The sequence below is a fragment of the Phyllobates terribilis genome, unplaced genomic scaffold, assembly GCF_046119375.1.
Source record: "Phyllobates terribilis strain yellow unplaced genomic scaffold, ASM4611937v1 Scaffold_12__6_contigs__length_324123572, whole genome shotgun sequence".
Classification (NCBI taxonomy): Eukaryota; Metazoa; Chordata; class Amphibia; order Anura; family Dendrobatidae; genus Phyllobates; species Phyllobates terribilis.
Window position 1 is genome coordinate 63,750,246 of NW_027362772.1, and position 27,927 is coordinate 63,778,172.

Genomic DNA, 27,927 nt, shown 5'->3' on the forward strand with positions numbered 1-27,927 from the left:
ATCCGTCTCTCGCATGACGTCGGCGTCATTGTGGTCTCGCGATGCGTGCCGGGAGGTGTAGTTCTCATCGTCTTTATAAAGCCCAGCCTAATGCTCCCGGAAGGGGAACCCGCAACATGTTTGTCCAAAAGAAATACCGGGGGAAGCGGCTGCACTGTAAGTGTGACCCCGCGGAGAAGTGCCGGGCCGCGCTCAGCCCTTGTGTGAGACCGCAGCGCGGCGGGACGGGAATGGCCTTCAGGGAGGTCATCGCCGCGGGTTGGGTGTAGGAAGATGGTGACCGGACACTTCCGGGTGTATGTATACACGTGGAGCGGTGGGTGTAGCAAGATGGCGGAGCGCTTTGTTTTGTGTGTGTGTGAAGGCTATGTGCCCACGATGCAGAAATGCTCCGGATTTTTTCCTGAGCGTTTCTGCATCTCCCTGGCAGAAAAAACGCAGGCGGATTGCACATGCGGATTGTACATGCGGATTTTACATGCGTTTTTTCTGCCAGGGACATGCGGATGTGAAGCGTTCTTCACATGCATTTCTGCATGCGGGTTGTCAAGCGCTTTAAGGCTATGTGCCCACGTTGCATTTATGAAGCAGAAAATTTCTGCTTCATTTCTGCAAGTCCTCTCCCGGAAAAACGCATGCGGAATTCCGCACGTGTTTATCGCGCATTTTTTGCGCGTTTATCACGCGTTTTCCACATGCGGAATTGCCTTGCGTTTTTTATGCATTGGACAAAGGCAATTCTGCTTGCGGAAACGCAAAATTAATTGACATGCTGCGGATTTTTGAACGCAGCATAAACGCTGCGGAAAAATCCGCAGCATGTGCATAGAACTTGCGGAATCCCATTGGGGACCATGGGGTGCGGATTACCAAGCGTTTTACAAGCGTTTCCGCTGCGGAAATTCCGCATCAAAAACGCTTGAAAAACGCTACGTGGGCACACAGCCTTAGCATCACTTGGAAAGTGCTTGACAACTTGGTCACACTATATAAATCCATGCAACCGGCAACCAGCATGGATTTATATAGTGTGACCGTAAAAGAATGGTAAAAAATAAATATATACTTACCTTCTGATGGCCCGCGCTGTCTTGCTTCACCTTCAGCGGTACACTGAAGGACCTGCCGACGTCAGCGTCGCGTGCCCACTCACATGACTATGATGTCAGATCAGGTCCTTCAGTCCGTTGCGAGCTGCCGGCATGAGAGGAAGAGCGCACCGCGGGCCGCCAGAAGGTAAGTATAATATTTATTTTTTATCCTTTTTTTTTTTTCCCACAGGTTCCATGGTACCCAGGTCCAGAGGAGAGTCTCCTGTCCTCCACACCCGGGTACCATCCGCACATTGAAACGCTTGGATTCCGCATCTACATATACAGTGATGCGGATTCCATGCTTTCTAATGCAAGTAAATGGCCTGCGCCCGGTGCGGAGCATTGTGTGTGAGATTGGGGCTGCGCCCGGTGCGGAGCAGTGTGTGTGTGTGGGATTGGGGCTGCGCCCGGTGCGGAGCAGTGTGTGTGTGTGGGATTGGGGCTGCGCCCGGTGCGGAGCAGTGTGTGTGTGTGGGATTGGGGCTGCGCCCGGTGCGGAGCAGTGTGTGTGTGTGTGTGTGTGTGTGTGTGTGTGTGTGTGTGTGTGGGATTGGGGCTGCGCCCGGTGCGGAGCAGTGTGTGTGTGTGTGTGTGGGATTGGGGCTGCGCCCGGTGCGGAGCAGTGTGTGTGTGTGTGTGTGTGTGTGTGGGATTGGGGCTGCGCCCGGTGCGGAGCAGTGTGTGTGTGTGTGTGGGATTGGGGCTGCGCCCGGTGCGGAGCAGTGTGTGTGTGTGTGTGGGATTGGGGCTGCGCCCGGTGCGGAGCAGTGTGTGTGGGATTGGGGCTGCGCCCGGTGCGGAGCATTGTGTGTGTGTGTGTGTGGGATTGGGGCTGCGCCCGGTGCGGAGCATTGTGTGTGTGTGTGTGTGTGTGTGTGGGATTGGGGCTGCGCCCGGTGCGGAGCATTGTGTGTGTGTGTGTGTGTGTGTGTGTGTGTGTGTGTGTGTGTGTGGGATTGGGGCTGCGCCCGGTGCGGAGCATTGTGTGTGTGGGATTGGGGCTGCGCCCGGTGCGGAGCATTGTGTGTGTGTGTGGGATTGGGGCTGCGCCCGGTGCGGAGCAGTGTGTGTGGGATTGGGGCTGCGCCCGGTGCGTAGCATTGTGTGTCTGTGAGAGTGGGTTTCAGTAGCCCCTGACTGCTGCTCTGCAACGTAGTGTTACCAGTGGAAATCTGGATTGGGTGGGCCTTCCGGGAGCAGCGGACCCCAACCATTCCCTGAGTTTTCTTGCTCGTGATACCGGCAATGCCTGTTTGTACCTGTAGAGGGAGCCGGGACTCGATGTGCTGCTGTTGACCATTTAGGATACATGGGAATTTTGGTCACAAATTAAAAACATGTCCCGTGCTGCATGTAAATCATTGTTGATGGATCCGATTGGCGAGCGCTAACAATCTTTGGGTATCCAGCCTGAAAATCCCACCGTGCTGCCTGTTAGAGATATTTTACACCTCCTATATGGCTATAAACCTTGCACTATGGCTGTTCCCCGTGCAGCGTCTGAGCCACCGCTTCTGTGAGCGCTCACTATGGATTCACATCTGAAGTTTCATTTGTTCAGAGACTTGATAAGTTCAATAAGTCACTTATTCCCGTTATCAGGAGGGCGAGTCACTAATGTGTGCGTCTGTTTGCAAAGCCAGTGCCACCTTTTATTTATTATACATAGGAGCAGTGTTATAGTAGTTATATTCCTGTACTTAGGAGCAGTATTATAGTAGTTGGTCGGAGGTATATATACGTTCCTGGAAGGAACTGGTGGTATATATACGTCCTGTCACATCACGTGCCACAATAGTCGACATAAATTAAAGCAGCTGCGCCCGTGTTTGACCAGCAGGATAAGGGGGCGCCAGAGGGCTGCAAGGTCTGACCAAGTGTGTCTTCCCTGACAATTTTGTATGATCCATGTAGAGTTGCCAGTCTGTTTTGTTTTTTTTTTCTGTAGTTTATGGTCTCCTGTTGTCTTAAACTGGTTGAGTGGTAACAAGTTAAATCTGTGTAGATCTAAGCAGATACTTCCCTATATATTGACAGTCAAGGGGCAGCATTTATGCGGGGGCATTTATGCATACTTTTATCAAAAAGTTTATCAAAGTGTCAGCAGTTGGACAGGGCAGGAGACAGGTAAAGGCCCCGTCACACTTAGCGACGCTGCAACGATCCGACCTGTCAGGGATCGTTGCTGCGTCGCTATGTGGTCGCTGGTGAGCTGTCAAACGATCAGGGGAGCAGCGACATCGTGGAAAGAATCTTTCCACGATGTCCTGCTCCTGGTTGCCAGCCTGCTGAAGCAGGAGCAGGCTGGTAACCATGGTAAACATCAGGTTACTAGGGGCACACGCGCACCTAGTAACCCGTTGTTTATCATGGTTACCACTCTGCTACAGTGAGCGGGAGGTTACCGCTCACTTTAGCAGGCTCGTAACCATGATAAACAGGTTACTAGGTGCGCGTGTGCCCCTAGTAACCCGATGTTTATCATGGTTACCAGCGATGTGTGCTGACCAAAAAATGGTCCAGGACACTTTGCAGCGATCAGCGACCTCACAGCAGGGGCCTGATTGCTGCAAAGTGTCACACATAGCGACATCGCTGGTGAGGTCGCTGTTGCGTCACCAAAACCGTGACACGGCAGCGATCTCGCTATGTGAGACTTGGGCTTTAGACATGCAAGACAATTAAACAAACTTGCTTCCAGGTCATCTGTTTTGCAAACGGTATTCACCATTTGTATCTGTGCCATTTATATTCCAGCTGCTACAATCATCCACATTCACCGTTCTCCCACCAATTCTGCACACTTCATCCATATTAATTCCTCACTCCTCTCTTCTCCTATGTACAGCTGTCATGCTCTCTTCACAATGTTATACCACACAGATCCATTCATTCCCACCATACAACACAGGAAACGCTCTCACAAATCACTCAACCATCTGCTCACTCTCTGTATCTTCCTTCTCTTAGTCGCAGGTGATATTTCTCCTAATCCAGGACCCTCCAGTAATAATAACACTAACTCTTTCCCTGTTACATTCAGAAACCCTGCTAATCTCATTAATATTCCCTGCATATCTTCTGTCTCATTCAACTGTGCCCTTTGGAATGCACGCTCAGCATGTAATAAACTCTTACATCCATGACTTTTTCCTCTCTAATTCCCTCAACCTTCTGGCTCTCACTGAAACCTGGATCCAGCAGTCGGACACCACCGCCACTGCAGCTCTTTCCTATGGTGGCCTACATTTCTCTCATACCCCGCGACCTGACAACAGATCAGGGGGAGGTGTTGGTCTGCTTCTTTCAACAAAATGTACTTTTCAGGTTATCCCCCCTGTACCCTCCCTTATCTTCCTGTCTTTTGAGGCCCACACAGTCAGACTCTACCGGCCCGTCTCCCTGCGAGTGGCGGTTGTCTATCGCCCTCCAGGTCCCTCCCGTCAGTTCCTGGATCACTTTGCTGCCTGGTTCCAAATTTTCTATCCTGCGACATCCCCACGATAATCATGGGAGATGTTAACATCCCAATTGGCGATCCTCTTTCCCCATCTGCCGCTCATCTTTTATCACTAACCTCCTCCTTCGGCCTTTCACTGCTTGCTAATTCCTCCTACACATGAGGACGGGAACACATTGGACCTGATCTTCTCCCAGCTTTGCTCAGTACATGACTTTACTAACTCTCCCCTTCCACTCTCTGACCATAATCTTCTTTCATTCTCTGTCAAGAACTGTGACTCTACTCTAGACCCCCCCACTTTCCACACTTATAGAAATATACGGGCCATTAACACCCAGAAATTTATGAAAAAGTTGCAATCATCATTGGCCCCAATCTCCTCCCTCTCATGTCCCGACTCTGCATTGAAGAATTATAACGAAATAATGCTATGCGCCCTGGATGAAGCCGCGCCTCCTACACAAAGAAAAATTCGGCATAGACGGCGACAACCCTGGCACACACCTCAAACACGTCTTCTCCAGCGGTGTTCCAGGTGCGCTGAACGGCTGTGGATAAAATCTAATCTGCCCGAAGATTTCCTCCATTATAAATTTATGCTGGAAACCTATAACTCTGCGCTTCACCTCTCCAAACAAACCTACTTTAACAATCTCATCATCTCACTTTCCAATAATCCTAAATGACTCTTTGACACATTTCATTCTCTCCTCAATCAAACAGCACAGGCCCCGACCACCGACCTCAGCGCTGACGATCTGGCCAAATATTTCAAAATAAAAATTGACCATATCCGACAGGAAATTTTCTCCCAATCCCCAAACGTTATGCATGCTCTCCCCCACCACATTGTATCTTGCTCACTTTCTGACTTCGAACCAGTCACGGAAGATGAAGTGATCAGGCCCCTTGCATCTTCTCGCCCTACCACCTGCACCAGTGACCCTATTCCCTCACATCTCCTTCAGTCCCTTGCTCCAGCTGTCACCACTCACCTAACTAAAATTTTCAACCTCTCCCTCTCATCTGGTATCTTTCCCTCCTCTTTTAAACACGCCAGCATACATCCATTACTTTTAAAAAACATCCCTTGACCAGAACTGCACAGCCAACTACAGACCTGTTTCCAATCTTCCCTTTATCTCTAAACTCCTGGAACCCCTGGTCCATTCCTCTCATCTGCTATCTCTCAGACAACTCTCTTCTTGACCCTTTACAATCTGGTTTCCGCTCTTTACATTCTACTGAAACTGCCCTCACTAAAGTCTCTAATGATTTACTAACAGCTAAATCTAATGGTCGCTACTCCTTGCGGATTCTCCTGGATCTCTCTGCAGCATTCGACACTGTGGATCACCAGCTCCTCCTCACTATGTTCCGCACTATTGGCCTCAAGGACACTGTTCTCTCCTGGTTCTCCTCCTATCTCTCTGACCGCTCCTTCTGTGTCTTTCGCCGGCTCCTCCTCCTCCCTACTTCCCCCTTACTGTCGGGGTTCCTCAAAGATCAGTCCTAGGCCCCCTTCTTTTCTCCTTATACACCGCTCCTATTGGACAATCAGCAGATTCGGTTTTCAGTACCATCTCTATGCTGATGACACCCAATTATACACCTCTGCTCCGGACATCACCCCTGCATTACTACAAAAGACCAGTGATTGTCTTTCTGCTGTGTCTAACATTATGTCCTCCCTCTGCCTAAAACTGAATCTGTCAAAAACTGAACTACTCGTCTTTCCTCCCTCCACTAACCTACCTGTGCCCGATATTGCCATTTCCGTTTGTGGCTCAACCATTACTCCCCAGCAACAAGCCCGCTGTCTTGGGGTCATTTTTGACTCAGATCTTTCCTTCACTCCTCACATCCAATCACTCTCGTTCATGTCATCTACACCTCAAAAACATCTCCAGAATCAGGACTTTTCTCACCTTTGACTCGGCAAAAACTCTTACTGTCGCTCTTATTCATTCCCGTCTGGACTACTGCAACGCTCTACTGATCGGGCTCCCTCTTACTAAACTCTCCCCTCTCCAATCTGTCCTGAACGCAGCAGCCAGGATCATATTCCTCGCCAACCGCTACACCGATGCCTCTTCCCTGTGCCAGTCATTGCATTGGTTACCCATCCAATATAGAATTCAATTTAAACTTATCACGCTTACCCATAAAGGGCTCCATGCTTCAGTACCCCCCTATATCTCCTCCCTTGTCTCAGTCTACCACCCTACACGTGCCCTCCGTTCTGCCAGTGACTTAAAACTAAAATCCTCCATAATCCGAACTTCCCACTCCCGTCTCCAAGATTTCTCGCGTGCTGCGCCAATTCTTTGGAATGCACTACCCAGGACAATTCGATTAATTCCCAATACCCACAGTTTCAAGCGGACCCTAAAAACCCATTTCTTTAGACTGGCGTATCGCCTCCACACACTATCTGTCCATCCCAGTTTTCCCCCATATTAAAATCTTCAATTTGAGGTTCATACCAATCAAGATATTAAGGCTGCATTATACAATATATGTACATTCTACCTTTTGTGTCTCCGCCATTTCCTCATAGACTGTAAGCTTGCGAGCAGGGCCCTCACTCCTTTCAATATGAGTTATGTTTATTCTGTATTGTTGTATAAGTCCCCCCTAAAAGTGCTGCGGAATATGTTGCTGCTATAAAAATAAACATTATTATTATAGTTATATTCTTGTACATAGGAGCAGTATTATAGTAGTTATATTCTTGTACATAGGGGGCAGTATTAGAGTAGTTATATTCTTGTACATAGGGGGCAGTATTAGAGTAGTTATATTCTTGTACACAGGAGCAGTATTAGTTATATTCTTGTACGTAGGGGACAGTATTTTAGCGGCTATGTTCTTGTACAGGGGGGGCAGCATTATAGCAGCTATGTTCTTGTACAGGGGGGGCAGCATTATAGTAGCTATGTTCTTGTACATGGGGGGCAGCATTATAGCAACTATGTTCCTGTACAGTTATAGCAGGTATATTCTTTATATAGCACCAACATATTCTGCAGAACTTAACAATTAAGCAAGTAGACGTACAGACGACAACATTATAAGGTAACACAGTTCACTAGTTGGGGTATGTGCGCACGATGCAGAAATGCTCAGGATTTTTTCCTGAGCGTTTCTGCATCTCTCTGGCAGGAAAAAACGCATGCGGATTGTACATGCGGATTGTACATGCGGTTTCCTGCCAGGGACATGCGGAAATGAAGCGGTCTTCACTTTCATTTCCGCATGCGGGTTGACAAGCGCTTCCCAAGCGATTTTAGCATCACTTGGAAAGTGCTTGTCAACTTCACACTATATAAATCCATGCAACCGGCATGGATTTATATAGTGTGTGAATGTCAAAAAATAAATATATACTTTACCCTCTGATGGCCCCCGGTGTCCGGCTTCGCTCGGTCCCGGCTGCCGGCGGTGAAGACTGAAGGACCTGCCGACGTCAGCGTCACGTGACCCGTCACATGACTCTGACGTCAGCGAAGGTCCTTCTTCATTCAACCGCGAAGTGCGGGGAATCAAGCAGGAGCGCTGCGCGTGCCGTCAGAAGGTGAGAATATATATATTTTTTATTTTATTCTTTTTTTTTTTTTTTTTAATGGTACCTGGGTCTGGATGAGAGTCCTCTCCTCCACACCCGGGTACCATCCGCACATTAGACCGCATGAAAAGCGCATCAACATATACAGTGATGCGGATTCCATGCGGTCTAATGCAAGTCAATGGCTGCAAAAGAGCAGAGTTTCCCCAAAATTAATTGACATGCTGCGGATTTTTGAGCGCAGCGTTTACGCTGCGGAAAAATCCGCATCATGGGCACAGCACATGCGGATTTCCATTGGGGAACATTGCTGCCCTTCTACCATGCGTTTTTCATGCGTTTCCGCGGCGTTTACGCAACTGCAAAAACGCTGCGGAAACGCATGAAAAACGCATCGTGTGAACTCAGCCTTATAGGAGGAGTGAGGGTCCTGCTTACAATCCATAAGTAGGGGGGATACAATAGGTAGAATGTGCTTTTATGTACAGGGCCAGCTATCATTATAATAAATAGGGGATTTCATATAAAGCTGCATGATCCGCTCATCAGCCAGGATCTAAGTGCAGTTACCAAGAGCTATTGGGTGCATGGAGGATGAGGAGACAGAGGAGTAGGACGGACAGAGCTGAGGATTAGTGAGGTGGTAGGCCTGTCTAAAGAGATGTTTTTAAAGCACACTTAGAAATTTTGGGGCTAGGTATTAATCATATTGTTGGGGTAGTGCCTTCTAGAAAATTGGCGCAGCATGAGAGAAGGTGTGCGGGTCGGATTGAGAATGTTGGTCTTGCATCATTTGCAGGATGGAGAGTGCAGGTAGGGTGGTAGACAGACAGAAATGAGGGAGGAGATGGAGGATGGTGCAGAACTAGACAACATTATGGGTGAGAGAAGTTTGTGTTGTATTCTGTAGCAAATGGGCAACCAGCGTAATGACTGACACACAGGCTGGACAGAAATACGACCCTGGCTGCCGCATTCAGGGCGGGTTGGAGAACTTTTAGTTACAGGGACACAGTGAAGTTACAGTAGTGCAGACGAGAATGAATAAGAGCTGCAGTTTCAGAGGTGAGAAAATGTCAGATTCTGGAGATGTGTTTTAGAGTCGGGTAACATGATTCTAGTAGTTATATTCTTGTACATGGGAGCAGTATTATAGTAGTTATATTCTTGTACATAGGGGCAGTATTATAGTAGTTATATTCTTGTACATAGGGGCAGTATTATAGTAGTTATATTCTTGTACATAGGGGGCAGTATTATAGTAGTTATATTCTTGTACATAAGAGCAGCATTATAGTAGTTATATTCTTGTACATAGAGGAAGTATTATAGTAGTTATATTCTTGTACATAGGAGGAAGTATTATAGTAGTTATATTCTTGTACATAGGGGGTAGTATTATAGTAGTTATATTCTTGTACATAGGGGCAGTATTATAGTAGTTATATTCTTGTACATAGGGGGCAGTATTATAGTAGTTATATTCTTGTACATAGGGGGCAGTATTATAGTAGTTATATTCTTGTACATAGGGGGCAGTATTATAGTAGTTATATTCTTGTACATAAGAGCAGCATTATAGTAGTTATATTCTTGTACATAGGGGGTAGTATTATAGTAGTTATATTCTTATACATAGGAGCAGTATTATAGTAGTTATATTCTTGTACATAGGGGGCAGCATTATAGTAGTTATATTCTTGTACATAGGGTCAGTATTATAGTAGTTATATTCTTGTACATAGGGGGCAGTATTATAGTAGTTATATTCTTGTACATAGGGGCAGTATTATAGTAGTTATATTCTTGTACATAGGAGCAGTATTATAGTAGTTATATTCTTGTACATAGGAGCAGTATTATAGTAGTTATATTCTTGTACATAGGAGCAGTATTATAGTAGTTATATTCTTGTACATAGGGGACAGTATTATAGTAGTTATATTCTTGTATATAGGAGCAGTATTATAGTAGTTATATTCTTGTACATAGGGGGCAGTATTATAGTAGTTATATTCTTGTACATGGGGGCAGGGGTGAATTAAGAGTAGCAAGGGCCCTGGGCAGTTTAGAAGGTGCACACACACACACACACACACACACACACACACACACACACACACACACACACACACACACACCTACCTGATGTATCACGTGACATGTCACATGATCCCCTGTGATGGATCATGTGATAGTTCACGTGAAATTAATTTGGCACAATATTAATTAGAATAATTTTTTTTTAGGCTGTGTGCCCACTATGCGTTTAAGTGTTTCCGCAGCGGCAATTCCTCTGCAGAAACTCTTAAAAACACTTGGTAGAAGGTCTGCCATGTTCCCCAATGATAATCCGCATGTGCTGTGCACATGCTGCGGAAATTTCCTCTGCGGATTATCATTGCGGAAAAATCTGCAGCACTACCAATTATTTTGCGGAAGCGCGGCTCTTTCGCCGCCATTGACTTGCATTGGAACTCATGGAATCCGCATCACTGTATATGTAGATGCAGAATCCATGCGTTTCAATGTGCGGATGGTACCCGGGTTTGGAGAAGAGGAGACTCTCCTCCAGACCCGGGTACCATAGAACCTGTAAAAAAAAAATAAATAAATAAAATAGATATTAAACTTGCCATCTGATGGCCGCCGGTGTCTTTATCCGATGTGTCCTGGCTTGCCAGCAGCTCGCGATGGTCTGAAAAGGACCTGCCGTGACGTCATTTAGTCATGTGACGGGTCACGCGACCGCTGACGTCGGCCGGCCATCAGAAGGTAATTATATATTTATTTTTTACCATTCTTTTACGGTCACACTATATAAATCCATGCCGGCTGCATGGATTTATATAGTGTAACCAAGTTGTCAAGCACTTTTCCAAGTGATGCTAAAATCTCTTGGAAAGCGCTTGATAACCCGCATGCAGAAATGCATGTGAAGAACGCTTCACATCCGCATGTTCCTGGCAGGAAAACGCATGTAAAATCCGCATGTGTTTTTTCTGCCAGGGAGATGCAGAAACTCTCAAAAAATCCGGAGCATTTCTGCATCGTGGGCACATAGCCTTACATTAATTGTATGACTCAATATTGAGCGCACGTAGCCATCTGTACACAGCGGGAGGCCGCACGTAGCCACGCACGCACACAAGCATATACAGACATATACATGCACGCATAAACACATTTGAAATGCATATACACAGACATCACACAATGATATCTGCCTACACACACACACCATCCCCCGGCTCTGCTCCAGTGGTCCTGCTCCCGGCTCCAGTGGTCCTGCTCCTTTCCGGTGCAGCACTGCAGGCCAGGCGCACACTGCGTGACGTCACAGCTAGGAGACACGGCCGCGCACAGGGCCGTGTCTCCTAGCAGTGACGCGGCCGGGCCAGCACAGGAAAGTTAACTGCTGCAGTGCTGGCCCAGCCGAAGAAGCAGCGGCCGTGCGCCGCTGCTCCGGGAGCGGTCCGGGGCCCCCCCCCCGCCACTGTCTGCCGGTATGTGCCACGGCGCCGCACATATGAGGACAATCTTGCCATAGATGCCCCGGAGCCCCGGGTCCCCTGGGGGTTCGGGGCCCCGGGCGGTAGCCCAGATCGTCCTCATTATAATCCGCCTATGCATGGGAGGCAGTATTATAGTAGTTATATTCTTGTACATAGGAGCAGTATTATAGTAGTTATATTCTTGTACATAGGGGGCAGTATTATAGTAGTTATATTCTTGTACATAGGAGCAGTATTATAGTAGTTATATTCTTGTACATAGGAGCAGTATTATAGTAGTTATATTCTTGTACATAGGAGCAGTATTATAGTAGTTATATTCTTGTACATAGGGGGCAGTATTATAGTAGTTATATTCTTGTACATAGGAGCAGTATTATAGTAGTTATATTCTTGTACATAGGGGGCAGTATTATAGTAGTTATATTCTTGTACATAGGGAGCAGTATTATGGTAGTTATATTCTTGTACATAGGAGCAGTATTATAGTAGTTATATTCTTGTACATAGGAGCAGTATTATAGTAGTTATATTCTTGTACATAGGAGCAGTATTATAGTAGTTATATTCTTGTACATAGGGGGCAGTATTATAGTAGTTATATTCTTGTACATAGGGAGCAGTATTATGGTAGTTATATTCTTGTACATGGGGGGCAGTATTGGTTATGTTCTGCTTGTCAGCTTTTCTGGGGCTGCATAATGCATCAGATGACAGACAAGCTTGTTCGGCCAGGTGGAGGGGTCTTGGCATATCAGTAAGAACCTGGACTCCATGAGCAGATTACATGGGCTTTGGTTCTTTACCTGGTGGCCTCAGATACATTTACCTTTCAGGTAGTGACTTTTCTGGGATTAGTGCAGTTGCTTATTAATCAGAATGACAAGGTCACTGGCCGCTCCTGCATCTGGGACACCGCTCCTGCATCTGGGACATTGTGACAAAGATTTACTGGGAATCTGATCATCTGTGTATGGTGGAAACAATGGACTGGGGGACAATGGGAGGTGATGGGATTATGCTGTAAGGAGTGACTGGGTAAATAGTTTTTCTAGGAGGGGTATCTTATCATTAAGAGCTTTACAGAAGAACCGATTTGTTTCTTAATTCTCGAGGCCGATTGTTCTTTATTTTAGGGTGTGATGGAGCCGGAATAGAAAGGCATTTTATTAAAATCTGCTCTCCGATTGGGGTTCCACTGTTTGTTGTGCAACTGCAACTCCCAGCATGTATGTGAGCTCACCTGTATCAGAGAAGTGCTTTGACTCAATTTTCTCCTTTAACCCTCTTGGTCCTCTGGTATAATGCGGAATAGTGAGTGCAGCTCTGGAGTATAATACAGGATGTAACTCAGGATCAGTACAGGATCAGTAATGTAATGGATGTACACAGTGACTGCACCTGCAGAATAGTGAGTGCAGCTCTGGAGTATAATACAGGATGTAACTCAGGATCAGTACAGGATCAGTAATGTAATGGATGTACACAGTGACTGCACCTGCAGAATAGTGAGTGCAGCCCTGGAGTATAATACAGGATGTAACTCAGGATCAGTAATGTATGTACACAGTGACTGCACCAGCAGAATAGTGAGTGCAGCCCTGGAGTATAATACAGGATGTAACTCAGGATCAGTAATGTAATGTATGTACACAGTGACTGCACCAGCAGAATAGTGAGTGCAGCTCTGGAGTATAATACAGGATGTAACTCAGAATCAGTAATGTAATGCATGTACACAGTGACTGCACCAGCAGAATAGTGAGTGCAGCTCTGGAGTATAATACAGGATGTAACTCAGGATCAGTACAGGATCAGTAATGTAATGGATGTACACAGTGACTGCACCTGCAGAATAGTGAGTGCAGCCCTGGAGTATAATACAGGATGTAACTCAGGATCAGTAATGCATGTACACAGTGACTGCACCAGCAGAATAGTGAGTGCAGCTCTGGAGTATAATACAGGATGTAACTCAGAATCAGTAATGTAATGCATGTACACAGTGACTGCACCAGCAGAATAGTGAGTGCAGCTCTGGAGTATAATACAGGATGTAACTCAGGATCAATACAGGATGTAACTCAGGATCAGTACAGGATCAGTAATGTAATGGATGTACACAGTGACTGCACCTGCAGAATAGTGAGTGCAGCCCTGGAGTATAATACAGGATGTAACTCAGGATCAGTAATGTAATGCATGTACACAGTGACTGCACCAGCAGAATAGTGAGTGCAGCTCTGGAGTATAATACAGGATGTAACTCAGAATCAGTAATGTAATGTATGTACACAGTGACTGCACCAGCAGAATAGTGAGTGCAGCTCTGGAGTATAATACAGGATGTAAATCCGGATCAGTAATGTATGTACACTGTGACTGCACCAGCAGAATAGTGAATGCAGCTCTGGAGTATAATACAGGATGTAACTCCGGATCAGTAATGTATGTACACTGTGACTGCACCAGCAGAATAGTGAGTGCAGCTCTGGAGTATAATACAGGATGTAAATCCGGATCAGTAATGTATGTACACTGTGACTGCACCAGCAGAATAGTGAATGCAGCTCTGGAGTATAATACAGGATGTAACCCAGGATCTGCATGAATGATGTACAGTACTGACAAAGTTTGGACACACCTTCTCATTTAAAGATTTTTCTGTATTATCATGTCGATGAAAATTGTACATTCACACTGAAGGCATCAAAACTATGAATTAACACATGTGGAATTATATACTTAACAAAAAAGTGTGAAACAACTGAAAATATGTCTTATATTCTAGGTTCTTCAAAGTAGCCACCTTTTGCTTTGATGACTGCTTTGCACACTCTTGGCATTCTCTTGATGAGCTTCAAGAGGTAGTCACCAGAAATGGTTTTCACTTCACAGGTGTGCCCTGTCAGGTTTAATAAGTGGGATTTCTTGCCTTATAAATGGGGTTGGGACCATCAGTTGTGTTGTGTAGAAGTCAGGTGGATACACAGCTGATAGTCCTACTGAATAGACTGTTGGCTGCTTTTTTTCTTGCCATAATACAAATTCTAAGTAAAGAAAAACGAGTGGCCATCATTACTTTTAAGAAATGAAGGTCAGTCAGTCTGAAAAATTGGGTAAACTTTGAATATGTCCCCAAGTGCAGTTGCAAAAACTATCAAGTGCTACAAAGAAACTGGCTCACATGATGATCGCGCCAGGGAAGAAAGACCAAGAGTCACCTCTGCTTCTGAGGATAAGTTTATCTGAGTCACCAGCAGCTCAGATTAGAGACCAGGTCAATGCCACACAGAGTTCTAGCAGCAGACACATCTCTACAACAACTGTTAAGAGGAGACTTTGTGCAGCAGGTCTTCATGGTAAAATAGCTGCTAGGAAACCACTGCTAAGGACAGGCAACAAGCAGAAGAGTCTTGTTTGGGCTAAAGAACACAAGGAATGGACATTAGACCAGTGGAAATCTGTGCTTTGGTCTAATGAGTCCAAATTTGAGATCTTTGGTCCCAACCACCTTGTCTTTGTGCGACACAGAAAAGGTGAACGGATGGACTCTACATGCCTGGTTCCCACCGTGAAGCATGGAGGAGGAGGTGTGATGGTGTGGGGGTGCTTTGCTGGTGACACTGTTGGGGATTTATTCAAAATTGAAGGCATACTGAACCAGCATGGCTACCACAGCATCTTGCAGCGGCATGCTATTCCATCCGGTTTGCTTTTAGTTGGACCATCATTTATTTTTCAACAGGACCATGACCTGAAACACACCTCCAGGCTGTGTAAGGGCTATTAGACCAAGAGGGAGAGTGATGGGGTGCTATGCCAGATGACCTGGCCTCCACAGTCACCAGACCTGTACCCAATCGGGATGGTTTGGGGTGAGCTGGACCCCAGAGTGAAGTCAAAAGGGCCAACAAGTGCTTAGCATCTCTAGGAACTCCTTCAAGATTGTTGGAAGACCATTTCCGGTGACTACCTCTTGGAGCTCATCAAGAGAATGCCAAGAGTGTGCAAAGCAGTCATCAAAGCAAAAGGTGGCTACTTTGAAGAACCTAGAATATGACATATTTTCAGTTGTTTCACACCTTTTTGTTAAGTATATAATTCCACATGTGTTAATTCATAGTTTTGATGCCTTCAGTGTGAATGTACAATTTTCAGTCATGAAAATACAGAAAAATCTTTAAATGAGAAGGTGTGTCCAAACTTTTGGTCTGTACTGTACGTAGTAACTCAGCTTCTGTATATTGGTCAGATTACGCACTCATGCACCACTATGTAATAGTTGCAGATAATTGCTGTGATATTAGAATGAGAGGAAGTTGAGCAGGAAACAGAGGGGAAGGTGTCTGTGTCATGTGGTTCAGCCTTGGCTTGGATTACTGGCGTACGAGCCCCTATAGACATCACACAATGTAGATTGTTTAGGTTCGGTTCACCGCTTCCTCCTGTCCTTCTCGCACACTGGAAATGCGCCTCCTTGTTGCTGATGGCGTGTGGTGAGATCCGGATCTCCACCTGCTGATGTGCAATGATGGTGATATAAACTGCTGCTTCATCTGAGGTTTTCCTTCGTAGCGATTACAACCTTGTGATGGCCGGTTACTAGATATAAGAAGGGGTTCTCCTGCATGAGGGGCAGTGGGGCAAAAGATTTATTTCTGCGACTCTAGTAGATGTCGTCTGCAGTCCTATGTAAGAGTGGGAACACTCGCCAGTAAGTCATAAGTGATCTCTTTAATCATTCATTTTCCATTTTGTTCTCCATCTGGCCCAGACCACGACAACCAGTCTTTGCAGATTCATCTTTTTTTTTTTTTTCCCAACACTTTTCTCACTCCCCCACACTTGTCCATTACCCTTATAGTGCAGGAAGTAAAGTGTAACTGGTAGTAATGTGTCCCGCTACAGTAACAATGCTCCCTCTTGGTTTCACTTTGTTGCCCCCCCCCCCACACACACACACACACAATATTATAAATCCCTTTTGTCCTCGCACTTGGTAATGTCCCCCATTTATGCCCCCTTCCAGGACTCCCATGGCATGTTTGTGCCACTAAAACCCCCCCCACTCCCCCAATCAGTGCTACTCCCCTTCTACCCTCCAGTCTGTACCACTATGATGTAGCATCATTGCTCTGCTTTTTGTCCTCCGCTCGCTCCGGACCTCTGATGGCAGCTGCAGTCCTCATGCTGCCGCAGGCTGAGGATGCCGGTCATATAGAGCAAAGCTTTAGATTTGACAACTCCTCCAATGGTCTGGGAGGTCTAACTTAGATCTGTGACCTGGCATTGCACCCTAAAAATCCTCCATTTCTGGAAGTATCAGTGGGGACCCAGAAACTCGCTAGCTTGACACTGTTTTCAGGAACCTTTCTGACTTTTCTGTATATTGCATCCCTTCAATTGGACGATGGCTTCCTCCTATATTTTCAGGATGTTGCATGGAAACAATGGTTACTCCACAAGCGTGACAAACATGGTGGCACGGTGGCTGGAAATCCTGTCTGACCGAGTATCCTGCATGCGATACTTGGAACGTGGGTGTCGGAAATTCAGTTTTTGATAAATTTCCCAGTTGGAAAACCCGGTAGCCACAGACATTTTCCAGAAAATGGCATTCTGCATCTTTGCTAATAATGGGGCTTATCCAGCATGGTAAAATTGATGGTGGTCCGACACCCAGGACCCAGCAGCCACCTTCTTACATAGTCAGTTGGGTCCCTCCTCGTTGGGGGGGGGGCTCAAATTTGATATTGATTCCATGAACGGAGTCACGGTATCAAAAGACTCGTTTAGTGGACGTAAGCAGGCATCGGGCCTGTCAGAGGCCATAGTGATCGCTTTGAGACGGTTTGGGGAGCTGGTGGACAACCAATATGGCCGTTAAGCGGTTTTCCATATTGTCACACAATTTTTTTTTTCTGAAGTTTCACTCCATTCCAAATTGTGCAGGATGCCGATCACTAAACATATGTGGCAAACGCTCGTTCCTTGGGTGAAATAATCATTTACGCTTCAGAGAAAAAGAACTTTCTCTCAGCAGCACATCATGCTGCCGAGAAGAACAGTAACTGCCTATTAGCACATCACCATCTATGAATGTTGATAGCATGGCTATAAATGACTGTCAGTCGGCTTCTGTTCTGTGGAACGAACAGTCGTTTATGGCCGCTCAGTGTAAACAAGGCCTTAGGGACTTGATAGAGGGGGTAATGTACATCATGGGCTAGTGTGGGGTTGTGATCTAAAGTGTTTAGTACATTTTTACTATCACCGTGGTGAATTTAGTTTTAGTTTTTCAAACCGTTTCACTCTAAACAAGTTCAAGCCCCCAAAAATATTGATTTCCCGCGCTTTACTTCTTTTCCGCCCAAATTCAAAATGGCGGCCACGGGCAACCGCCCACACTTATCGCCACGCCCATTCCTTTCCGTACGTCGCGTCCGTGCTTTTATAGTTCTTTGTCTGTCGCGGTGTGTTCTGGGTATCGTAGTTATTCCAATTTCCGTCCATGACGACCAAACGCAGCGCGACGTATTTTCCCGTAAACTGACGTTCTGCACTCGCAAAGCACACTGGGAGTTGTAGTTTCATTTTGTCACCTCTATACTCGTCTCCTGATCTTACGTGCACTCGGGCTCCCGGCATGCTTTGCGTCTAAATCGTCTTCTCCCTCTTACTACCCCCTCCTCTTACGCCGCAGATTATGCCGGGAATTGTAGTCCAGTGAGGTGTTTCTTGTGATTGGTGGAAGGTAGATACGGACTCTGTTTCCCAGGGAGCTCAGCGTAGCGGCCTGGAGCCCCCGGGGCTGAGTGTGTGTGGCGGCCGCGGGGAGGGAGCCGCCGAGCCCGGCCACCATTCAGCGTCTGTACGCTTCGCTCATCAGCATGAGCGGCGTCAACCGGAACCGAAGCGACGTCTTCGGTGACCAAAATCCGTCTGGAGCTGGGAAGGGTCCCGGAGGAGCTACGGGGGGCGCCTCCTCTGTGCCTGCGGGCTTCAGCGCCATCAAGCTGGGCAGTGAGTATCTGGGGCTGTGGGGGGAGTAAACATGGCGGCGGGGGTCTGCGGGGCTTATGGAGTCTGTGTCATAAATGCCCCTATTCCCCTGGCCAAGATCAGCTGCGAGCTGTAACCTCCGGGGGGCGCTCACCCGCGATCTGCAGCCCATCGTGCGCATCTACCAGCATTGTGAGTACTGGCTTCATGTTTTGCCCCCTGTTAAAATGCGTTCTTTGGGGTCCACATGGCCACATACAGAAATGGGAGCCCCCCTATTAACTTTTTGGGGCGCCCCTTTAAATGGGATGGTGTAATGTGCACTTAGAATTCCCAAAGTGCCCCCATTTAGCAGACGGGGTGGGCCTTGGCTGGGGCCGCCCCTTAAGGGGGGGTGCAGTACCTTGGCTGGGGCCGCCCTTTGGTGGGGGGGGGGGTACCTTGGCTGGGGCCGTCCTTTGGAGGGGGGGGGTACCTTGGCTGGGGCCGTCCTTTGGAGGGAGGGGGGGTACCTTGGCTGGGGCCGTCCTTTGGAGGGAGGGGGGGTACCTTGGCTGGGGCCGTCCTTTGGAGGGAGGGGGGGGGTTACCTTGGCTGGGGCCGTCCTTTGGAGGGAGGGGGGGGGTTACCTTGGCTGGGGCCGTCCTTTGGAGGGAGGGGGGGGGTACCTTGGCTGGGGCCGTCCTTTGGAGGGAGGGGGGGGTTACCTTGGCTGGGGCCGTCCTTTTGGAGGGAGGGGGGGTACCTTGGCTGGGGCCGTCCCTTAGGGCTGGACACGTGCAAATACTGGTCATTTCAATTAACGGGGCCATCACTAAGAACCCCGTCCTACTATGGTGGTTGGACGCCACCACCTCCATTCATCTGGGGTCCCCCGCATTGGACGGCCCTGTATCCACACGTCCTACCGGAGTTTCCAGGATTCCCAATGTCAGATTCCCTAGAAATCGGCCTGGAAATAAACGGTTTGTTAAAGAAATTCGGGACAATCAAATTTGTAGTTAGGGGGAGCATGAGAGAGAAACCATGCCCTCCGACTCCTGTGTCCATCCTTCTTTCCAGGTCTCCACTCTTCATCAGGCCTCACACGGTCACACGTGGCACAACACACCTTTTCGGCAGTGGCATGTGCCGTGCACCATGTGACTGCGTGAAGACCGAGTGAAGGAAAAAAGATGAGGAGAGCAAAGTATAAACAATTTCTATTCGATAAACATCTGTTTTATGGTCTCTAGTAGTAACTGTTTAAAAAAAAAAAAGATAAATAAATACATATTATGCAGGTTAGAAACCCCCTAATAAACAATTAAGGGGTCTCGTTCTTAACCCGTGCTTTTTTTACGTCAAAAAGCAACTGGGACTTGATGGAACGGAGCTGGCGTCACCGAAAAGTCTGCCAGAAGTGCGAGGAAGGGTCCCGTCCTGTCTGTGGCATGTAGGTGGTAGGGGGCTGTATGACTCCCCTATAAAGGTTAATGGGGGGTAAATTGGTCTTTTAGGATTTATGATGGGTGCAGGCTCCACCCCGCACATTATATAATGGTGATATCCGGAGGTGGCGGGGCGTGTTTTCAGGATAATTATCCGCCTTCTCCTCTGCTGAGCTCATGATTATTAGTTTTCTGCCTCTTATCCCATTTTTATTTCCGGCTGAGGATATTTTTAAGAGTCGCTCCGCTGCAGGTGAGGGAGGGAACGTGAGCGGGGTTATACAGAGGTAGAGCGATCCCTGCAGACTCCAGGATCAGATACAAGTCCGTACACATAGGGCCCCGGTCACACCCGAGTCCGCTGTCATACACACACGTCAGGAGTGAAGACGGCCCCAAGCGTTCATCATGTGCAACAGCTCAGTTATAGAGGGGCTGGCAGACCACCAGAGAGAGAAGTTACCCAGCTCCACCAGCAGAATAGTGAGCGCAGCTCTGGAGTATAATGCAGGATCAGTATTGATGTGAGCTCACACATGTGGCTGGTGTTGTGGATTCTCTCACCAGACGCTGCAGTGTTTCTGGGACTTTTCAGGTCCTTTTCTTTCAGCATTTAAATTTCTTTTATTTTTTTTCTTTTGTTGGTTTCCCAGGGGACAATGGGAAAGTGACCACGGTGGTGGCCACTCCGGGCCAGGGACCGGACCGTCCACAGGAAGTGTCCTACACGGACATCAAGGTGATTGGCAATGGCTCCTTCGGCGTGGTGTACCAAGCGCGGCTCGTGGACTGCGGAGAAATGGTGGCGATTAAGAAAGTCCTGCAGGACAAGAGATTTAAGGTAAGTGTGCACTCTGGGTAATGATTGCGCTCCCCTATGTTCAGGCATGGTGCACGTCCCCCATCGTGTATTGTTGGCCCTTCACATGCCTATGTGGCCCCTGTAAAGTGCAGGCACCTGATTGTATCCATGCGATGCGTGATCTGTCCACCCCATCTTGCTGGGCTGTACTGTATGACTCTTCCAGTGCGCACTGTTCTTGCATTATATTCACTAGCAGTGGTCATACATCAGCTGATGCTCACCTGTGTGCAAAGCGCTCCCCGATTTTTGGCCGGGAGCTGTGAAATTTGGAAGCCGATTGCTGAATGTAACACTTAATACAAGAGAGGTGGAGGGGGGCTTGTTAAAGGGGATGGAGGGAAGGGGGCTGGTTAAAGATGGGGGATGAAGGAAAGGGAGGGGGGATGAAGGGAAGGGAGCTGGTTAAAGGGAGGGGGGGGTGAAGGGAAGGGAGCTGGTTAAAGGGAGGGGGGGGTGAAGGGAAGGGAGCTGGTTAAAGGGAGGGGGGGGTGAAGGGAAGGGAGCTGGTTAAAGGGAGGGGGGGTGAAGGGAAGGGAGCTGGTTAAAGGGAGGGGGGGTGAAGGGAAGGGAGCTGGTTAAAGGGAGGGGGGGTGAAGGGAAGGGAGCTGGTTAAAGGGAGGGGGGGTGAAGGGAAGGGAGCTGGTTAAAGGGAGGGGGGGGATGAAGGGAGCTGGTTAAAGGGAGGGGGGGGATGAAGGGAGCTGGTTAAAGGGAGGGGGGGGATGAAGGGAAGGGAGCTGGTTAAAGGGAGGGGGGGTGAAGGGAAGGGAGCTGGTTAAAGGGAGGGGGGGATGAAGGGAAGGGAGCTGGTTAAAGGGAGGGGGGGGATGAAGGGAGCTGGTTAAAGGGAGGGGGGGGATGAAGGGAGCTGGTTAAAGGGAGGGGGGGGATGAAGGGAAGGGAGCTGGTTAAAGGGAGGGGGGGGATGAAGGGAAGGGAGCTGGTTAAAGGGAGGGGGGGGATGAAGGGAAGGGAGCTGGTTAAAGGGAGGGGGAGGATGAAGGGAAGGGAGCTGGTTAAAGGGAGGGGGAGGATGAAGGGAAGGGAGCTGGTTAAAGGGAGGGGGAGGATGAAGGGAAGGGAGCTGGTTAAAGGGAGGGGGGGTGAAGGGAAGGGAGCTGGTTAAAGGGAGGGGGGGATGAAGGGAAGGGAGCTGGTTAAAGGGAGGGGGGGGATGAAGGGAGCTGGTTAAAGGGAGGGGGGGGATGAAGGGAGCTGGTTAAAGGGAGGGGGGGGATGAAGGGAAGGGAGCTGGTTAAAGGGAGGGGGGGGATGAAGGGAAGGGAGCTGGTTAAAGGGAGGGGGGGGATGAAGGGAAGGGAGCTGGTTAAAGGGAGGGGGAGGATGAAGGGAAGGGAGCTGGTTAAAGGGAGGGGGAGGATGAAGGGAAGGGAGCTGGTTAAAGGGAGGGGGAGGATGAAGGGAAGGGAGCTGGTTAAAGGGAGGGGGAGGATGAAGGGAAGGGAGCTGGTTAAAGGGAGGGGGAGGATGAAGGGAAGGGAGCTGGTTAAAGGGAGGGGGAGGATGAAGGGAAGGGAGCTGGTTAAAGGGAGGGGGAGGATGAAGGGAAGGGAGCTGGTTAAAGGGAGGGGGAGGATGAAGGGAAGGGAGCTGGTTAAAGGGAGGGGGGGATGAAGGGAGCTGGTTAAAGGGAGGGGGGGGATGAAGGGAGCTGGTTAAAGGGAGGGGGGGGATGAAGGGAAGGGAGCTGGTTAAAGGGAGGGGGGGGATGAAGGGAAGGGAGCTGGTTAAAGGGAGGGGGGGGATGAAGGGAAGGGAGGGGGGGATGAAGGGAAGGGAGCTATATATATTTTTTTTCTGTGGGTTTTTTATTTTTATTTTTTTTCCTTCCTGCGTAGTTCGGGGACGGCCATTTTACATCGGGGTGGGGGACTACAATATTTAAGTGGTGTGTGGTTGCGATGGTTGAATATTATTTTCTAATCTAAACTTTATTTTATTTTTTTCCTCAGAATCGTGAGCTTCAGATCATGCGCAGACTGGATCACTGTAACATTGTGCGTCTGCGATACTTCTTCTATTCCAGCGGAGAGAAGGTGAGGGCCACAGACACTTCTTCTGCTTTATTCTAGACATATTATCGCAGATACATTGTTTTTTGGTTTCTTTCCCTACAGAAGGATGAAGTTTACTTAAACTTGGTCCTGGATTTTGTCCCAGAAACGGTGTATCGCGTTGCACGACATTTTGCAAAAGCCAAATCCACGCTGCCGTCCATCTACGTGAAGGTGCGGGAGTTTGGGGTCTGCGTTTGTCTATGGCAGAGGGGGTGAGGGTTGTTTTTATGCTCACGGGATGGGTGTATTTACAGGTGTACATGTATCAGCTATTCCGAAGCCTGGCTTATATCCATTCTCAAGGCGTCTGCCACCGGGACATAAAGCCGCAGAATCTCCTGGTGGATCCCGACACGGCCGTGCTTAAGCTGTGTGACTTCGGCAGGTGCGTCCCGGAGGTAGAAGATATAACGGTGGTTTATCCGTGCGTTGCGTGGCGCGGAGGACTGATCCTCATCACCTCTTCTCTTTGCAGCGCAAAACAGCTGGTACGAGGCGAGCCGAACGTTTCCTACATTTGCTCACGATATTACCGGGCCCCCGAGCTCATATTCGGAGCCACAGATTATACTGCAAACATTGGTAGGACGAACCTTGAGTGTATAAAGGCATCTTTGTGTCAGTTTATCCTGTGTCGTCATGTGTAGTTCTATACTTTTTGCAAGTGATACAGTGATTGGCACTAGTCATATGCCCCCAAAAATGCAGCCTTTTGGTAATTTTATTTTTTGTGTGTCAGACATATGGTCGGCAGGTTGTGTCCTGGCGGAGCTTCTCCTGGGTCAGCCGATCTTCCCCGGGGACAGCGGAGTTGACCAGTTGGTGGAAATCATAAAGGTGAGTCCAACCACCGAGCCGGGCAACCATTGTGGCTAATTGATTGCAGATTAAGCACAAGGTGAATTGTTCTGTAGATTTACAGTTTATTCATTGACTTGGAACAGGTGACAAAAACCGGTCACGGTGATGGGGTTGTGCTCCATTATGGCGCAGGGGGTGGCGGGGATTATAAATTAAGTTTAAGAGTAAATGTTCATGGAGCTTATTAGCTGCAGATTGGACGCAAAACTACCTAAATGGGACCATAAAAAACAAAGAACTGCAGATATTTCTGTTTTTTGGGTTTGTAAATTGACGCACTGTTTTTGTTTATTGCATGCAAATCCTCACTAAATCCATTACATATGACTCTACCAGCTATTGTACATGCACCCTTACAGTGATCAGGAATACTAGTTTCACAGTAATTCTGCAGCGTTAACAGGCTGCCAATCGCCTTAAGAAAAAGCCAAAAACGCTTGTTTGTCGGGTGAAACTATTTTCAATCGAGAAAATAGTTTCACCCGACAAACGAGTGTTTTGGATCATCGTTCTCGGCGGCACATTGTCCAGTGTAAACAGGGACGGCGCTGGAGAGAGCAATGGTGATCTCTACACACAATGCTTGATTTGAAGCTGATCTGCGTATGTAGGAATTGCAGTCTGCTATTAAACCGGGTTTTCCACTTAAATAAAAGTGAACTCCAAATACATAACTAAGCACACACTCGCCTCTTTCTATCCCTTGTCCATTTCCAGTAGGAGGGGGCTCTGCTGCAGCCCCCTAGGGGGGAGGAAAGGAGGGGGATCTGCCGCTGTCCCCCAGGGGGAAGGACCCGAAAACTGTTTTCTGAGATTAAACTACCCCCGTAACTTGCCTGGATAGTGGGGACCCTTCTCTGGGGCTCTGAAAAGAACGTCCGGCCAGAGTGACATTGTATACACTGTTTGCGTCCTCCATACATTATGGGGGGATATAGACTTCAGGCTTAAGTCCTTTCTGTGTTATTTCCGCAGGTGTTAGGAACTCCCTCACGGGAACAAATCCGAGAAATGAATCCAAATTATACCGAATTCAAATTCCCACAAATCAAAGCACATCCCTGGACGAAGGTAAGGAGTGAGGAGCCGCCGGCCATGGTCATGGCTGTGACTGCCCTCCCCTCACTATTCTCATCTCCTCTCGGACAGGTCTTTAAACCCCGCACCTCTCCGGAAGCCATCACGTTGTGCAGCCGGCTATTGGAGTACACCCCGGACACCCGCCTCTCCCCTCTACAAGCCTGCGCGCACTCCTTCTTCGACGAGCTCCGTGACCCCAATACGCGTCTCCCGAGCGGCAGGGAATTGCCTCCAATCTTCAACTTCAGCTCTGTAGGTGAGAGTTTGGCGTGGCGGTGCAGCGACCGCCATCGTGGTGACTTGTGGGTCTCGTAACGGATTGCCTCTTCTCGTTTGCAGAGCTTTCCATCGAGCCCTCGCTGAACACCGTCCTCATACCTCCGCACCTGCACCAGACTCATTTGCATGGTAGGTGACTGGATGGAGCGAGGAGCGGCCGTAGATATCGGATTTGTCGTCGTTTTATCCTGTGACTCAAAACCATTTTTTTGTTTTTCCTACAGGTGAAGGGAGAACTGGATCAGACAGACTCAAAAGCAGCGACGTAGCAGAACTGAGCACCTCCTGAGGAGCGCTCCTCTTCCCCTTCCCCGACTTTTTTCCAGCGCTCTTCTCCCCCTCCTTTTCCCAGCTGACATCTTCCACTTGCTGTGTGGGAGATGAATGGAGGGGGGATCACGTCACTTCTCTTCGGCTCCTGGTCACTGACTTTCGATGGCTCTTGTTGTGGTCATCCTCAGATGGGTTTTAATCCCCCCCCCCCCCCCCCCTCACAATCTCCCCTCATCCCCCTTCCCCAGTTTATTGGTCAGAGGTCATGGATCCCTCTACCCCGCACAGAAACGAACTGCCTGTAGCACTGTAGAGCGCTGCTCTGGATACCTCCAAGCATTGATGTGAAGGTCGAGGCTTCCCGCCTGATCCTCCTCCTCCTCTTCCTCTGGACATCTTAGTACTGATATATTCTTCTCCTTGACAGGTTTCTTGCAGACTCTGATCATGTTGTAAAGTGTTTTTTTGTTTGTTTTTTTTTGAACCGGGCAAAGGTGCAAACTCCTTTCTTCCTCCTTGTCCCTCCGTTATTTTCCCGGACAAAGCGGCCGGTCCTCCATATAGCGTTAAAGGCTTCCCCTAAATTATCCGTTCGTGCCTGACCCTCAGACACAGTTAATACTTGACTCCTTCTGCTGCTTTTAGGGAAGACTACCGGACCCCAGATCCTCGCGGTGGTTTCACCATTACTTCCTCACAGGCACTCATACCCTTCGCTCCACCTTTAGTGAAGTTGGCTGGTTTTCCTAGGTATTCTGTGACGTTCCTCCCTGATACCATTACACGAGCATCTCCTCTGTGCATTATGTGCTGCTTTGCCACTACTACTCCCAGCAAGCCTTGTCTAGTTATGGATGCGACAGAGGCCACTTTGAAAAACTTTCGGTTCCTTTTTTAGTTTTGGGTTTTGCACCCCTTCTGCTCTAACTGTCTGGGAAAGTAAAGACCGATCGCGCTCCCACTATTCCCCAAATTGAAGCCCTTTCCACTTATTCCTCCCACACGTCCTCCCCCCATGTATACGTCCTCTGTATTGGGTTTTATCTATAGATGGTACCGGGATCTGATCTCTGTAGACCGTGACTATTAAAAGTTTTTAACGTCCTGTTTTGTTTTGTTTTTTCCCTAAAATTAGTAGAAAAAAAAAAAAAAAAAAGTCCAAAAGTTTTCGGTCCTTTTTTTTTTTCCCCATCGTCTGCCATATTAATCTCGACATGGATACGTTGTCCTGATATCTTTTGGGGGATGACACCAGAGAAACGGCAGTCATTTCTGGTAGATTAGGGGACAAATTCATTTGTTATAAAGCAACAAAAAAAAGGCTACTTGCAGAAATGGCAAAACGTTTTTGTCCGTACGTTGCGCTCAAGTATTGCAGCTCAGATCCATTTATTTGATTACTGCAATATGGTGCACAGCCCGGGGATGAGGTTGGCGGTGTAATCTCACATTTCCCTTTTATTTGTGGTCTTGGTGTTTTATTGCCGATCACATGGCCATCATTAACCCATAATGTCTCATTATTACACAGCTTGGCCAACCGCTGAAGCGTGAGGTCTTATAAACCCGCCACGAGCTTGGACCTTGCCTCCATGTGCGCTCCCCTTTATCAGATGGAGATCTGTCTTCACTGAGCTCCACAGCTCCCCCTAGTGTAGACTTTTAGCATATCCGAATGTGCATTTAGCTGGAATTCTAGATTCTACCACTTGTCCTATTTCTCCCCCCCAAAAAAAAAAAGACCCTCTCATCATTGCATGGGTTTGCCCTTCTCTGGCACTATAGTACAGGAAAGTAAGTACACCCATCAGTTCTGTAGAATCTTATCCCTCCCGGGGTGACTTGAAATCAGTCTACTTTACTTTTTACCGTATTCTTCAGATTCCAGCGCATTTGGGTACGTCGCTTATCCCCACCACACTCCGGTAGATTTTTTTTTATTTTATTTCCAATCAAGTTACATCCTATTTTTGTTTTTTCCTTAAAATCCCATCTTGGAATTTGCACCCAGCCTTTTTTTTTCCCCCCTTGTAAATATATATATTTCTGCCTACTACAATTTCTTGTAGCGGAGAAGATGTAGCTGTTGATTTTTCTTTGTAAATATGTTCATTCGTTTTATTTTTTTTTTCTTAATGAAGATGTTGAGACTTTGATTATTTTTTTTCTCCTTATTTTTAGCCTTTTTGTTTCACCCACGACCTCCCCACAAAAAATCAACTTTTTTTTTTTCCCCTCCCCCTTTTTAATTCCTGTTTTAGAATCGAGACGTGAAATACTGTATTGTTGTAGAAGCAAAAAAAAAAGCCAGGATGTAGTATGGTAGAAGCCCGGCCTCCTGTCACTGGGCTGCTGTGGTTTCTGGAAATGTACAGCAATCTTCAATAAATTATTGGCATGAAGATGTTTCACTTCT

At 47.8% G+C, this 27,927-nt stretch overlaps 1 protein-coding gene across 8 annotated transcripts; it reads left to right on the forward strand.

Moving 5' to 3' along the window:
- The first annotated feature begins 30 nt into the window (after nucleotides 1–30).
- GSK3A (glycogen synthase kinase 3 alpha) lies at nucleotides 31–27,925 on the forward strand. Of its 8 annotated transcripts, none has more exons than XM_073655874.1 (11): nucleotides 18,322–18,666; nucleotides 20,729–20,916; nucleotides 22,914–22,997; nucleotides 23,079–23,189; nucleotides 23,273–23,403; nucleotides 23,494–23,600; nucleotides 23,758–23,855; nucleotides 24,855–24,950; nucleotides 25,029–25,215; nucleotides 25,299–25,367; nucleotides 25,463–27,925. In XM_073655874.1, the coding sequence occupies exons 1-11, from the start codon at nucleotides 18,534–18,536 to the stop codon at nucleotides 25,525–25,527; spliced, it is 1,269 nt and encodes a 422-aa protein (XP_073511975.1). In that variant the 5' UTR covers nucleotides 18,322–18,533; the 3' UTR covers nucleotides 25,528–27,925. The 8 variants fall into 8 exon arrangements, with proteins under 8 accessions (XP_073511972.1, XP_073511971.1, XP_073511969.1 ...); XM_073655873.1 differs by having other exon boundaries at nucleotides 18,323–18,666; nucleotides 20,717–20,916; XM_073655875.1 differs by having other exon boundaries at nucleotides 18,323–18,666; nucleotides 20,717–20,916; nucleotides 25,029–25,211.
- Nucleotides 27,926–27,927: the final 2 nt, after the last annotated feature.

Coding starts and splice junctions, on each gene's coding strand:
- GSK3A (XM_073655868.1), top strand. CDS start 18,534: ATGAGCGGCGTCAACCGGAACCGAAGCGACGTCTTCGGTGACCAAAAT. Junction 23,856..24,854: donor AGTTGGTGGAAATCATAAAG/GTGAGTCCAACC, acceptor TTATTTCCGCAG/GTGTTAGGAACTCCCTCACG. Junction 25,368..25,462: donor GCACCAGACTCATTTGCATG/GTAGGTGACTGG, acceptor TTTTTCCTACAG/GTGAAGGGAGAACTGGATCA.